Genomic DNA, 15,961 nt, shown 5'->3' with positions numbered 1-15,961 from the left:
TAATTCAGGACAACTTTACTGCGGCATGTAAAAGACTAACGTTTTAAAAAGATAATTTAAAAAGATAATAAGATAAAAAGTTAATATTTATTGAGCCACTACTTTGTGCCAGGTATTTTACCCATATAACTTCATTTAACTATTTACTCTTCATGAAACCAGTGAGGTAGAGTACATTTTACAGACAGAGAAAATGATCCTCAGAGAGGCCTAGTTTAAGTTGACCTTATTCTTTCATTGATGATTAGAGAATGGAAATATGAAATTCTATTTCAAATGATACAAAAATTTAGAACACATACCTTCACATTTCAGTCCCTGACGTACCAATCCCCAGAGCATCTCACCACAATAATCACAAAAGGTAGGAGCTTTGTAAGAATGTACATAGAGAGTATGTGGACGAATCTGGAAGTCTTCTACTGTGGCCAAAGCTTTTAAAAAAGAAAAGTTTTTTTTAAAAAAACCCTTATATTTGTAATTGTGATGAGATTAAGAACGGTGACCATGTTTGCTTATGTCAAAATACAGAGTATCGTTTTTTCTCTGAAAGTTTCATCTGACCATAAAAATAAATTATTTTCAGCATTTAATACTATGGTTTTTAAACTCTATTTTAGGAAGTTCATCAGCTTCAAATAATTTGAGCTACAAAAGTAGGTCTGTAGGTACATATTTCAACCTCCAAAAGCATTTTCTCAAAGTGATAAGATTGCATACAGTTGTTGGGTCTGTTTTAAATTAAAAACTATTTAACTTACAATACACTGGAAAACAGAACACTAAAGACAAAAACAAAAAACACCCCATAAAACTTGGAACTTACCCTCAATTTATAGCAATGTTTCTGTGGTAAATGCACTGAGTTCTAACTTAAGATCCCAGCATATGCACTCTGTCTGTTCTCTATAGTCCTAGTGGTTAGGAAAAAGAGACCCCTCCCTCTGTGAGAAACTGAACAGAAGACACATCCATCAGCAGACATCCTCTCACCTAACCTGCAAGTCATTAGTGGATATTCCTGTGGCTGACAAAGGGTCCGTATCAAAGAAGGAATGGATATGAGCATGATCTCCAGGGAGGACAGGGAGTGAAGCCTCTGAGTGAAGAGGAAGTTAAGGATTGGGACGTGTATAGACGTTTGGGGTTGTGGTGTAGAAGATGAGTGATCAGTGTAAGGGCTAGATGAATGAGAAAGATCAGGGACTAACAAGAAAAGGTGATGGTCAGAGAGGATATCAATACGCTCCAAAGAAGAATCTGGAAGGGGAAAAAATGATGGCAGAACTGGACTCTTGGCTAGCTTTCCTTCTCTTCCTACCCTCTCCCCCTTACCCTCTCCTCCTCCTTTACTTCCTGCCAAACAAGAAGTTTTGCAGGCCTACTATATGCATTCTTTGTTCCTTTATACTCCTCACTAACAATCCTGCCCACCTGCTGCTGGATGAGATCAGAAACAGCAGGAGCTAAGGAACAATGAATGGCAAGACTGGGTGAGGAGGGGAAAGGCGAGAGGTAAGAAAATGCCCACTGAGTACAGAAAGGGAGGGAGCATTATTGAGGTCATGGAAATAAACAGTACTGCAGTTTCCTCTTCCACATCTTCATTACTTCTTCTTCTCTGATTTTCTTTTCTGAACCCCAATTCTCTTCTATGCTCTTCACAGAAACAGGGAAAAGGGAGCAGAATTTCAGTGTAACTGTTTTATCTCTTGACTCAAAGAAGAGTATATTCCTCTTCCAGTTCAACTGATAATTCCCTTAGCTTAGTAATATTCAAACAAGGAATGCAGGGCTTATTTTCCTACTTTCTCATCTGTGATATAACCTGCCTGAAAGTAAAAATCACATAGTAACCAATATTATAGATGAAAGAAGTGAGCAACTATAATACAAAACCTAAGCATAAGTGAACTTGGCATTTAGTACAAAAACTAAGTCTCGGTGAAAAAAAAGGCAACAAAATTTTAAAAAGCTATTTACTTACCTGAAAGAACAACTTCTACTAGGTCTCCTTCATGTATTTCATCTGCTGAGGTAATCAGCTGCAAAATATTTTCTGAGCTCATATCATGGCGAAAGAGAAGAATTTTGTCATACATGCCAAAGAATCCACACTCTGGAAACTGCAGGAAAACAGTCCTTTATCAGTATACCCTTAGCTTTCTATTTTTATAAGTAAATGCTAAATCTTATGAAAAAAATGTAAGTGTAGTAATAATCTAAAAGATCTACCACATACTCAAGCATTCTGGTTAACTTTCAAGTTCAAAAATAGAGAAGTAAACAAATATAAATAATCACTGATTATCTTAAAACACGTCTCTTGGAAATATAAGATTTCTTTATTCAGTTATTGACGGAGAAAATAATCTTGAACTCACGTTACTCTATCTTACATATAGCCTGAGAGGGAAGCAGTCTTTCCTGTCCTCTAGAACAGAGCTTCCTATATGGTTAGCTACTAGCCACATGCAGTTATTTAAATTTAAGTTAATTTAAATGAAATTAAAAGCTTAGTTCCTCAGTCACACTAACCACATTACATGTGCTCAATCGCCAACTCAGCTTCTGGCTACCATTCTGGACAGTGCAGATATAGAACACTTCCATCATCACAGTAAATTCTATTGACTAGTGCTGGTAGAAGATCAATTCCTAAGCTACAGTCACAAGAGTACCAATTTCAACATTTTTGCCCAATGCACCTACAGCCTCTAGCATCTATCTAATATTTTCTTTAACCTACTCACTGTAATTACAAACAGATGATTCTTTACGGTACCTTTCTTTTTAAAAACCCTTTGACCAGAGTAGGAGACTTGGAGATCTGTTCACATATACCCCATGCACATTATTTCAGGGCTTCCACATTTTGTGATTACAGTGCTGAGACACTTTGGGGATTAGTACACCAAGGACTAAAATATGAAAGGTATGAGTTCTAAAATTTTTTATAGTTATAATAAAGTTATTTAAGAGAAAATTTTAAGGACTTGCCTTACAAAATAACTATTTAATTTTAAAATCAATCAAAAAATAAGACCATCTTCTAAACTACCAGTGCCTTGGGAAATGCCGCTCTAGAAATTTCAAATTTGTTTAGGTAATCTCATAATTGTATACTTTCACTGACTTATTTTGGCTCATTATAGAATATCCTGTAATGAACTATATAGCATGTCACTGACCTGCACTGAATGGCCTGATATGTACCAGTAAAACTAAACTGTAATGGCATTTGTTACCGGCATGTTGCTGAGGACAGGGTGCACCCATTTCATAGGGTAGCACTTCTTTGTGAGGACTCATAAAAGAGATTTCTCTGGTTGGTTTTTATAATACGAATGATTTGATCATGTAACTAATCATGTTTTCTTGTTTACTCTGCCCACTGGAAAAACCAAAGCCAAATATGTAACCCACTTCTAGCATAAGTCTAGGGTCTTAAGGCAGGTGTTTTAGGCGCAGATACCAACCTAGCTTTATCTTATTTTCTGACCTTAATTTTCCCATTAAAAATTCTTGTATATACTGTAAATCTCTAAAAGGTCTCAAATGTTTTTTGAAAAGGTTAAATTTTTTAAAATGGTAAACGACTTAGAAATTTAAGAGTTTATTTGTATTTTTTTTAACCTGAGTAAATGATGGGAAAGTAGAAATATTTAGAATTTTTATAATACTCATTCTCCTTTCAATTACTTGAGTTACCAATAATGTTTCTAAAACTTCACAATATGCTTTAAAAATATATCCAACGGTAACAGAATTTTCAATCGAAAAGACAAGTAAAAACATAATCGAAAAATTATTTTTATCAAATTTTAATTTGAATTTTTAAATTTTATTAAATTTTATTAAGTTATTACTGAATTCAAATACATCAAATGAGGAGTAAAACATCCCCATAACTTAGCTGCAACAATTCTTAATGATTAATAAAAATGGATTCCACATTCCATCCTTATAAAAATAAAATCTCTAACAAAATATTTTTATGAACAAAATTCATTTTAAAAATTTGCATTTTTTGCATGTCTTCTAACTGCAGAGCATTGGCCCCAAGGTTTGTAAAGGTAAAACGGTCCTTGCCTTCCAGGAGCTTAAATCTAGCAGGAAGATGGAAATAAAACAAATATTATTGAACATGATAAGGGAAATGCCAAAAATAAAAAATAAAATTTTAGAAGAGAGAATAAAAAACTTTAACTGGGAAGGCAGTTTCCTGTTATATTCCTGAATAAAGTGATATTCAAGCAGAATCCTAAAAAGAGAAGCAAGGTTTTCATAGGCAGAAAGTGAAAGAGAAAGTGTAAAGGGCATCGTTGAGAAAATACAAAGTAAACGGGAGAAGGTAAGTAGACCCCGGTGACTGAAGAAGGAAGTGGAGGAGGGCTGGGTAGAAAGAGACAAAAACAGACAAACTTGACATCAGTTGAGCTGGGTTCAAGCTTTGCCACCTACTAACCATAACACCTTAGAGAGGCTCCTTAACCTCTGCACTCACTTTCTTGTCTACAAATTAGGAATAATAGGAACATTGGCTTTAGAGGGTTCTTGTGAAAATTAAATTACTTGATGGCTATAAAACACTCTACACTGTGATTGATAAATACTAGTGGTTTATATTATTCTGCATCCAAAGGGGAGAGATAAAGGGTCCCAGAGCAAGGCAGTAACACGAACAAATCTGTATTTTAAAAAGCTAATGCTAATGGCACTGTGTAGCAAGGACTGGAAGACACCAGAGCAACCTCCTGAGGGAGGCTGAAGGAATTCATCAGGAAAGAGGTATGAGGGTCTGGATTACGCAGTAAGATGGAAGCAAGACAACAAGGAACTATCTTTGATGAATTATATGGATCATTAATACTGTTTTGACCAAACAAGAAGTCCCAATAACTAAAGAACTAAATGAACACATCAATGAGAAAAGAAAAACATTAAAATAATTATGGCTTAGAAAAAATACATATAAAATAATCTTCTTGATAAACACATGACCTAATGAATTCATACTGACATTATTAAGAGACTAAAGAGCTAGTAAAAAGAATTATAGGGAGTATCAAGAATATTTATTTAAAATAAGCATTTGTGTACCAGGCTGGAAAGCCTTCAGTGATGATGACAAAGTAATTTTCTTGACTAACAAAGGTTTACAGACTAGATTTACCTATATGGTTGAGGAATTACAGAGCTCCAAGGGAGGGATAAATGTAATAACTAGGCTGTGAAAAAAAGATTTCTGCTCTTCATGATTATGATTTATAGGTGTGTTTGGTAGAATATGTAGGAACTATCTGAAAGCGAGATTCAGCACAAAACGAAGTAACAGACAATACGGCCTAAAAAAAGCAAGAGAGAGTATTAAACATTGCCACTGAACATCAGGGAAACACTGTGACCGAGCCTTAAGACATTATGAAGTCTTGGGGCATGGGTATATTAAACATCTAAAAAGAACAAACAAGGAAACAAATCATGAGCACATACTTTAAAAGATCTAAACAATTACTGAGAAAAAAAATCCAAAAAGAAACACAAAACAAAATCCTGTTAATAATGATTTGAATACACAGGGATTGATTGTTTATGATTTTTAAAATTCAGAAATTAGATTTTCAAGCAGGAATGAATTCTAAGTTAATGTTTCAACTCTGGCCACAAACTAGAATCACCTGTGGAGCTTAGAACAAAAGATGCTAAGGCTCTCTTCCCAAATTTATGGTTAAGCTGTGGGGAATAGGACATGAACACCTGAATTTCAAATTTACTTTTATATTATTCAATGTATTCATTATATATGCTCTTCTTAACAAATAGACTTTAGGGCCAGCCCGGTGGTGCAGTGGTTAAGTGCACACGTTCTGCTTCTTGGCAACCCGGGATTCGCCGGTTAGGATCCTGGGTGCAGACATGGCACCGCTTGGCAAGCCATGCTGTTGTAGGCGTCCCACATATAAAGTAGAGGAAGACGGGCACGGATGTTAGCTCAGGGCCAAGCTTCCTCAGCAAAAAAGAGGAGGACTGGCAGTAGTTAGCTCAGAGCTAATCTTCCTCAAAAAAAAAAAAAAAAAAGTTTTAAGAATAGTTTTAGAGTTACAGAAAAACTGAGACAATAGTACAGAGTTCTCATACACCCCATACCCAGTTTCCCCTATTATTAACATCTTACATTACTATGGTACATTTATTGCAATTAATGAACTAATATTGGTACATTATTATTAACTAGAGTCCACATTTTACTCAGATTTCCTTAGTTTTTCCCAATGTCCTTTTTCTGTCCCAGGATCCCATCCAGGATACCACATTGCCTTTAACTGTCATGTTTCCTTGGGTCCCTTTTGGCTGTGAGTTTCTGAGACTTTGCTGGGTTTTCATAACCTTGACTGTTTTGAGGAATACTGTTCAGGTATTTTGTAGGATGTCCCACTACTGAAATCTGTCTGGTATTTTTCTCATGATCAGACTGGAGTTATGGATTTTGGGGAAGAAGACCACAGAGCTAAAGTGCCATTCTCATCACATCATTATCAAATGTACCTACCATCAACATGATTTATCACTGTTGATGTAGACCTTGATCATCTGGCCGAGGGAGTGTTTGTCAAGTTTCTTCACTGCAAAGCTACCCTCCTCTCCCCGCAATACCACACTCTTTGGAAGCAAGTCACTATGCTTAGCCCACATTTAAGTAATAGCAAGTTATGTTCCCGCTCCTTGAAGACAGAGTACCTACATAAATTATTTGGAATTCTTCTGCACTGGCAATTTATCTATTTCCCCCATTCATTTATTTATTCATCCAATCACATATATCAGTATGAATGCATGGATATTTAATTTACACATTGGAATAGAATATATACTCTTTTAAAATGTAATTTATTTTTGAATAGGCAATTTATTCACATGGTTCAAAATTTTTAAAGTACAAAAGAGGTGAGTGCAAAATCTATGCTCTAGTTGCCCAGTTTCCCCACCATAGTCAATGCCAGTTTTCTCAGTACTGTTCTGAATATATTTAAACATCACCAAGTACACATGGATATCTTTCCCCTATTTTATACAAACGGTGGCACACTATAAACAGTGTTCTGCATCTTGTTCTTTTTCACTTAGCAATATCTTTTAGAGATCATTCCATAACAGTGTACAAAGAACATTCTCCTTTTTTTACAGCTGTATAGTTTTATTTTTACCAGTTCCCTACTGATGGGATACGGGTTAAGGAGTAAAACAAATCCAAACTGACTCAAGTTCAAATCCTGATCCACTTCACTTACTAACTGTATAACCATGGCTAAATTACTTAACCTCAGTTTCTCCAACTGTAAAATAGTACCTGCTTCACAAGGTCGTCATGACACTTAAGTAAATATATGTAAAGAGCTTAGAACTCCTGGTATGTTTGGAGTGCTATATGAATCTTAGCTACTGTTTCGAGACCTTTACTACAAACAATACCCAGTGTATAAACTTACATCTTTTTCCATTTTCTGAGTATATGAATAGGATAACTTCCTAGAAGTATATTTGCTAGGTCAAAGAACATGCACATTTGACATTTTTAGATATTGCCAAAATGCTCTTTATAGAGGCTATACTAATTTATACTTCCACAGTAATGTATTAATAAGAGTGCTTGTTTTTCCCACACTCTATTTTATAGTGTTGTATTAGTCAGCTCAGGCTGCATAACAAAATACCATAGACTGAATAGCCTAAACAACAGAAATTTACTTTCTCACACTGCTGGAGGCTACAGTCCGAGATAAGGGTACCAGCATGGTCAAGTTCTAGTGAGAGCCCTCTTCCTGGCTCACAGACAGCAGCCTTCTTGCTGTGTGCTTAGATGACCTTTCCTCCAAGTATCCACGTAGTGGGGGGGATTTCCTTCTCTCTTCCTCTTCTTATAAAGCCACTAATCCTATCGAATTAGGACCCCACCCTTATGATCTCATTTAACCTTAATTATCTCCTAAAAGTCCTATCTCTAAATACAGTCACACTAGGGGTTAGGAATTCAACATATGAACTGGGGGGGAGGAAAAACACAATTCAGTTCATAGCAAGTGTATTAGCAAACACTGATCTTACACAAAGAATGGTATTTCAGAATAGTTTTATAAGAAGTGAAGTTGAACATTTTTTTCACATGCTTAAGAGATACCTGTATTTCCTCTTCTGTAAATTATTCACATTCTTTTCCCACTTTTAATGGATTGGTGATCTTTAAAATTCCAAATCCAATCATTTCTTAGAATGTTTTTCATTATGTGAGAGATCTTTAATAAGTCCTGAACAACATACCAAAAAACAAACAAAAACCCTATATATTTAATACTTGATATGTTTCTCAAAATGATGTGATGCCAGTAACACATCCTGTACAGAAAAAGGGAGCTTTTCCAAGATAATGGCTTATTTTCCTAAGCCAGACTTCAGTAGAATAAAGAACAAGGGAGAACTTTTTCCCCCCTTTCAGTTGTAGAATTTTAAGAAGAAATATTCTAGTAAACTAATGAAAATCAATTCTTGATTACTTTTCTGAGTCTGCTATTTTCACTGGGCTCTTTTCTATTTATCGTTCCAGAAATCTTACCTAACAATGGTATGTCTTCCAAGCATTTTATTCTCTTGGGGGGAAAAAAAGCACTACTTTTGTGATAGGGAACAAGATTAAAAGAGCTGCAGAGGTGGTAATGTGCTCAGTAACTGCAAATAATTGTCACTGGCTATTTATTTAGTTTATTCTGCTAAGGCAGTGGTTCTCAATCGGGTGATTTTGGCCCCAGAAGATAAATGGTGATGTCTTGAGACACTTTTGGTTGTTACAACTTGAGGTACTGGCATCTAGTAGGTAGAGAGCAGGGATACTGCTGAACATCCTACAATGCACAGCACAGCCCCCAGAACAAAGAATCATCTGTCCCAAAATGTCAACAATGCTGAAGTTAAGAACACTCTGCTCTAGGGAATAAAGGAGTCAAGAGTATAGAGAGACTGGAAAATGTGGAAGGAAGTTAACAACCTTCTGAAAACTGGACATGCCCATATTTCCTTCCCTAGCCTACCTCAGCCTTGATTAAAAGAAGAAAGAGGAAATGAAAGTAACAGCAAAAGAACTAGCAGGGAAGAAGAAAAATAGGCCTTTAATTTGGCCTCTTTCCAAATTCCCCCAGGCTTTTCTGGATTTGCTTTCTATAGACTGTGCCAATGACTCCTCTTGACTGTGCAAAATGAAGTCTTTTCCCAGTCCATATGGGAAAGTAACAGAATTTCATCATAAAGCTATCAAATTCTTACCCTTTACATGCTCTCTTTGCCCACTCTAGATTCTTTCTTTGCTTTTGCACTATTGATGGCTTCAAGAATAAAAACCACATCAGCTTATCTTTCTGGAACTATTTTATAGAAGTTACTTTTTATGGTATTAACTTAGACTCGTTGTAAGTAAAAGGTTCCAATACTTGCAAATAAAATTCTTTCAAGAAACACTATATTTTGAGAGTTCTTTAACGTAACAGTTTAAAGTTCATGTCATTGAAATGGCGAGTAAAATGTTAGATGAGGTAAGAAGTTTTCAAGTTTTTGATTCTACTTGGTCAAACAATTTTTACATGTTAACAAAATAGCTTCAGAATTTAACATTACCTGAACAAATAATTTATCACGATACACGTTTTTAAAAGGAACATAGGTTTTATTCTAAGGGCAATGGGAAAACTTTGAAGAATTTTAAGGTACATTTAGTTTAGTTTTCAAAAAATGTTTCTAAATGAAGTATAATGAGTAAAGTGCACTAATCTTAATTACAAGATGGATAACCACACACACACACACCCACACACACCCCAGCCCGTGTAATCACTACCCAGGTCAAAATACAGAACATTCTCAGCACCACAGGTTTCTTTATATTCACTTAATTTTTTAAGTTGAATACTAAAGTCATTTTTAAATTTGATGCCAAATAAATCTTCACAGTACATCTTTCTAATAATAAACCAGATGATAGTAAATAAGCTCCAGAAGGGCAAGGACATTCTCTTTTCATGTTCCCTACTGAATCCCCAAGCCACCCTGGTGGTCTAATAGTTAAGACGTGGCAATGTCACCACCACAACCAGGGCTTGTTTCCCAGTCAGGCAACCACACCATCCAACTGCCAGTTGTCATACTGCAGTGGCTGCATGTTGTCATGATGCTGAAAGCTATGTCACCAGTATTTCAAATACCAGAAGGGTCACCCAGGGTGGACAGATTTCAGCAGACCTTCCAGACTAAGACAGACTATGAAGAAGGACCTGGCCACCAACTTCTGGAAAAAACAACTGGCCATGAAAATCCTATGAAGGGCCGTGGAGCACCGGCTGATACAGCACCCGGTGAGAGGATGGTGCAAAAAGACCAGGGAGGGTTCTGCTCTGCTGTGCACAGGGCCACTAGGAGTTGGAATCGACTTGAGAGCACTAACAAACTAAATCCCCAACACCTAGAACTTAGTATTTAAAAGGTACCTACTTAAAAAAATGTTGACTATTGAGCAAAGGTAACTAACTTAACACTATCCCAGAAACGAATATAACATTCACATAATTTTTTTAGCAAAGTACTTAACTGAACAGAAGAATTTCAATGACTGTTTCTACATATAGAGGGAAGGCAGTAGAGTCTAAATGAGTCAATGAAAAAATTATTCAGTGTGGACTCTCAATTTATTCTGAACTTCCATCATTAATCTCCAACTCAGAATTTTCCGGATATGGTATACCAGAGGAGCCACTTCATTTAACACTTGTCATTTCTCTTTGACACAAATCAGAGCGATCTTTTTTCATTTTCCTTTTTCTTTGTTTTGTTATTCTGATTATCTTTAATTCAAACTTTCTGGAACTTCCTATTCTAGCCAAGGTCTTAATCTGAATATGCAGCAAAATTAAAAAAAAAAATTCTTTCAGTTCGAGCCTCCAGATTAGTAATGGTTCCCTAACACTGTTTTGCCAAGGCAAAAAAATGTAGGGACAGGGTATAGAGTAAAGAGTAGGATGTCACCTAGTTGCTGCAACACAGCTGTAGTAGAAAGAATGGGGCAGGAAAAAACAACACAGAATGAACTGGCTTTTAGAAAACAAAAGATACAGCTGGGGTTTTCGCTCTATTTTGGCAGGACCTGAAAATTACACCCAACCCATGTCTGCAGAGACAATGCACTCAGTCAAAGAACAGACCAAAACCACTCCTAATAGGATACATAAGCAAAGAGCCTTCAGGTCTAGTGTCATATAAATGGTCAAAACTAAAAACAAATGTTTTAAATCAGTTAAAAGCAGACAGTCAGTTTTAGTTAGAATCATTTCATTTTCAGTAAACATCATTATAGTTTAAAGTGAACTGCTGTCTGCCAATTTCTTTTCTCACTCCAATTACATCTACTATGTTCATTCAACAAATTAAGCAGTAGCAGTTATATCAGAGAGGTATTTTCTAAGCCTCCTGGCAATATGAAAGCAAGAAGGTGGGGAACTAACATTCACTGAGCGTAGTTACTATGCATCAGGTAGGTATTGTGTAAAGCACTTGACACAGGCTATGACACTTATTTTCCTCAAATCTCCTAAAACAAGTAATCCCAGTCCTCTAATAAAATCAACACTTGATCACTATTTTTTATAGTTTGTCATACGCTAAATACTAAAATCAAAAGACAAGAGTAAAGCAATGTCAGCGTGTTGGAAGAATGCTATAAGTGCTTTGGTATTTACTAAAATTTTAAGAACACTACAGGAACAATGATCTTTCCAGATTTAAAGAGATTTAAAAACCATAACTATTTTGGGGTCACTAACTATGTGCCAGATACTTATCATATAAGGTCTTTGCATTTAATCATAATTTTTTAATGGAGGTAGATATTTGGATCCTAGTTTCATAGATGAGGATCAGAAGTTAAGTGACTTGAAAAGGGTCTATAGTTACAAAACGAGAAAGTGGCAGAATCAAAATCTCCTCCTGGGTGTGTCTCTGATTTGAAAACACTGCTACCTCTTTCTTGGATTCTCTTTTTTTTTTTTAACATACACCAATAACAAAAAATTGTACAGACTTAAACACTAATATAATTTGGACACTAGGAATCCAGGCATGAATAATCACTGTAAAACAGGCAAGGCTTCTGACCTATTCCCTGAGTTGTGATTTGCACATTTGTAATCTGACTCTCTGGTACTGGCCTCCCAGCAGAGATCTGATCAGCCAGTTTCTGCCTGGCTCAATTCCAGCTCTACCCGCTGATCAAATCTGCCTTCCCTGGTTCTCCAGATTGCTAGTCCCACTAGTTTTTTGGGTTTTATCATGAAAAAAAAGGACTCCCTTCAGCTTATAAACTCCTAGAAAGCAGAGATCCTGTTTGTTGTTAAGTTTGGTTTATAAACCAATATGAAGATATAGGAATCTAATATACATAGGTTAAAAATCTACTTCATTGTTTAACTATATCCATATTCATAAGAGAAACTGTACTATTCTTAAAACAAACACATCCAAGCCAAGCTAGAAATTCTATTTTAAAGCTCTCAAGCTAAAATTCATAGCTAGAAGATATTCATATTCAATAATTTAATAAAACCCTACCACAGTACTAACGGAAGTTTTTGATTTCTCCAAACCAGAAATTCTATTTCCACATCAGTTTAATTGAGGGTTTTTCAACTTCAGCACTACTGACTTTTGAGCCAGGTAATTCTTGCTGTGGAGGGCTCCCTTGTGCATTGTAGCAGCATCCTTGCCCTCTACCCACTAGATGCCAGTAGTAGTCCCTCACCTCCAGCTGTGACAACCAAAAACGTCTCCAGACATTGCCAAATATTCCCACGGGGTCAAAATCACACCGGTTGAGAACCACTAGTCTAATTTAATCTTATACATTAAAATCAGATACCGGAGCTGTAATGTATGCCAATAAAACAGTCAGAAGACCTAATTTCCATCCTTACAAGGAATAAGGAAAAAGTTCACTGGTGTCCTTACAGAGTGAATAACTTTGAGAATTTCAGAGTATTTTAGAAGAACCAGGTGTTTTGCACAATCCCAGAAATTAAGAGCTCTACGAAGTAAATATCTGACAATCTAAACTAGTAGGAGTGGGTTGGGCACAACTAAGGCACTGATACATGAAACAGGATAGAAAGAATACTAGTGCTTTTCTCTTCATTTCTTTCTCTTTGTAGCTCTGAGAACTATAAATCATTTCATCAATGGAAGTAATTACACCAAAGATCATTTGCAGTAAGTATCATATTTTTAGCAGTAAAACCAAGCAGAATGTGTCCTGTAACAAACGTCTACTGAGTATAAGGCATTTCTGGGGAAAGATGAATAAGACAGCACCAATCTCAAAGCAACATAAATGTTGGAAGCATTTCAAATATTCAAAAAAAGGAAGCTCAACTTTTTGGCTTATGCTAACAACAACAACAACAACAAAAGAAAACTCCACCCACTCCACCCTCGGGATGTGTTATGAAATTGGACTGAATTCAAAGAGTGACCACTTCTGGTCACATTCAAGTTTTAAGCCAAGCTCAACTATGAATGATCTGTTGGTTACAGAGATATTTTCTTGGGGAAAAAAAACTCAGCGTATATGTTGTGTATTATCTGTGTTAGAATTTCATCCAGTTTTTAACTTGTAAGACTTGAATCACTGATTGTTCTTCATTTCTATGAGGTTTTACCATACCTTCACCTATACTAAAAATACCAGTTTCATTTTCCCCCTAATTGAACACATGATACCTAATCTGCGTTTATTACCATATTTTGACCATTTTCCCACATGCTTGTTTACTAATTTAATATCTGTGTGAAATATATTTTTGTATCATCTAAAGAGATCAATGTTTTTCTTACCAATACATGAGCTCTTTATAAAGACATTAACCTTCTATAATACGTGCTGTAATATTTTCCCAATCTTATTTTTATTTTTACATAAGCAAATATTACAATTTTGAATATTCTAACCTGTAAACTGTTCTCTTCCCTTGTGTTTCCTTTTACTGATCTGAAACTGAGTTCTCTCACGCTAAGTTTGATAAATATTCAATTCCATTTCATACTAATCTTCCTTTGATTTGAATTCTCATATTTAACCTTTAATTGCTATGAAATTTATCTTGGTGTTGGGTATTAAGTGAAGGTCTATGTTAATGCCCCTTCAAGTGCTTAACTAGTTTTCTAAACTCCATTTCTGAAAAAATGACTTCCTTTTATTTCTCATGCCTTCTTTGGCATATATCTAAAATGTATCAAGGATCTGTCTATTACTGTTCAGTAGTATATAGTTTCAATTCTTGTAGTTTTTTTCTCTCCGCTTATTTTTCCGATTTTTTACTTAATGCTTTAGACTACTTTTTCTTCCAGATAAAGTTTAGAAAAACACTGTCAGGGTAAAAAGAATCCCAATAAAATCTTGAATGGAAAAAATAACTTCATTTGGGAAATAAAAAATTATACATTATCAGTCTTCCTTTTACAGGAACATACACTTATTTCAGTCTTTTAAAAAATATTTCACAAAAATTTTTAACTTTATACTTGGATGCATCCATTTCTTAAGATAATTATCAATAAATATTTTTAATCATTTTTTTCCTGTTAGAGATATTTGTGTCCACTCGTTAGCTTTTGGGTCCCTCTTGCAGTATCAAAAGATCTTATGTAGTTTCAATTAACAATCCTTAAACCTTTATAGTTGCACTATAGGCTCTTTCTGGCAGTTTAGTCCTCAGGAATGTGCATACAATGCAGGAATATCTCAATTCCATTATATTAGGTAAAACAGCCTTAGAGTATACAAATACAGAAAAGCATGTCTATTCCCTTACTGCTCAACAATACTATTTAACTAACTAGCTAAATCAGTTGAACTCAAAATTATATGATTCTGAAGTCACAACTATAATCACCATTAATCTAAAGAACCATATGACTACCTTATGTGCTGAGAAATATAACATACTATAATATTCTAATACAGAAATCACAAGTTTTCAGGAGCTAAATATTATACATGAAATAGATACATGCAGCTCAAGAACAAAAGATTAAATAAACCACAGAAGTGACATACTTTTAACCTCTGATTTTGCATACCAATAAAAGGTGCACTGTAGAGCTAATAGAAAATTGTGAATAATTTACCCATAGGGATCATGGAAGGAAGCAGTTGTCTTCCACAAAGTAGAAAACAGATTATGACATATGTGTATATTCCATAAAGCACAAAACCAAAAGTTAACATAAACTTGACTGTTAGGACCTTTCAGTCATTTCTGGATCAACGCTAATTTCCAGTAAACTCTCCACAGAGAAGGGACCCTAAAGTACAGCGGTTAATGTTTTGGTGTTTGGTTTTTAGTTTAGAAACCACTAAGATCAGTAATAAGTAATATTATTGATAAGCTTACATTTATTCTGTGATTACTGTGTGTTAGGTGCTGGGCTAACAAGCATTTTATAAACCTATCATTTAATATACACACACATACTATTGAGGAGAACAGAAATCACCACGAATTTCTTGAATAACTAGGTCTAGCTCACAAAATTTAGAGCACTACTAGGAAGCAGATTCATAAACCTTTCCTCGTTTGACCATGAAAAAACACAGAAAGACTCTCTATGTGCATAGACAGGTTTCTGCTCTCTTCCTGTTACTGAGGATGTCAAAGGCACCTTAGTTTCTCCATGCTATAACCTATCAATGTAGTAGCAGGGCATTGTGCTAGCAGCTGAAGTTTACTTCCCCAGGTGAAGGACTGCAGTTGGTAACGTAAACAGTCGGATTTAAAACAGGCTTTCATAACTCCCCAACAAGATGGTAGTTCCTCCTCTGAGTCATTTACCATTTTGTACCTTTACTTCAGAACTTATCAAGATGTACCTAATA

The 15,961-nt window shown here is 35.4% G+C and overlaps 1 protein-coding gene across 3 annotated transcripts in view; it reads right to left on the bottom strand.

The window, feature by feature from the left end:
• The window catches only part of PRKD3 (protein kinase D3), an 82,538-nt gene that overhangs the window by 42,911 nt on the left and 23,666 nt on the right, over positions 1-15,961 (bottom strand). For 2 of the 3 annotated variants that reach the window (XM_070574055.1, XM_008516166.2), the window contains exons 3-4: positions 1,988-2,126; positions 303-434 (exon numbers count right to left, since the gene is read on the bottom strand). The exons of the other annotated variant lie outside the window; for it this stretch is intronic. In XM_070574055.1, the coding sequence (XP_070430156.1) occupies positions 303-434; positions 1,988-2,126 (271 nt within the window). The remainder of the gene's footprint in view (positions 1-302; positions 435-1,987; positions 2,127-15,961) is intronic. 3 annotated transcript variants of the gene reach the window in all.

The sequence above is a fragment of the Equus przewalskii genome, chromosome 14, assembly GCF_037783145.1.
Source record: "Equus przewalskii isolate Varuska chromosome 14, EquPr2, whole genome shotgun sequence".
Lineage (NCBI taxonomy): Eukaryota > Metazoa > Chordata > Mammalia > Perissodactyla > Equidae > Equus > Equus przewalskii.
The sequence above is the reverse complement of the archived record's forward strand: the minus strand, read 5'-3'. Positions and strand labels throughout refer to the sequence as shown.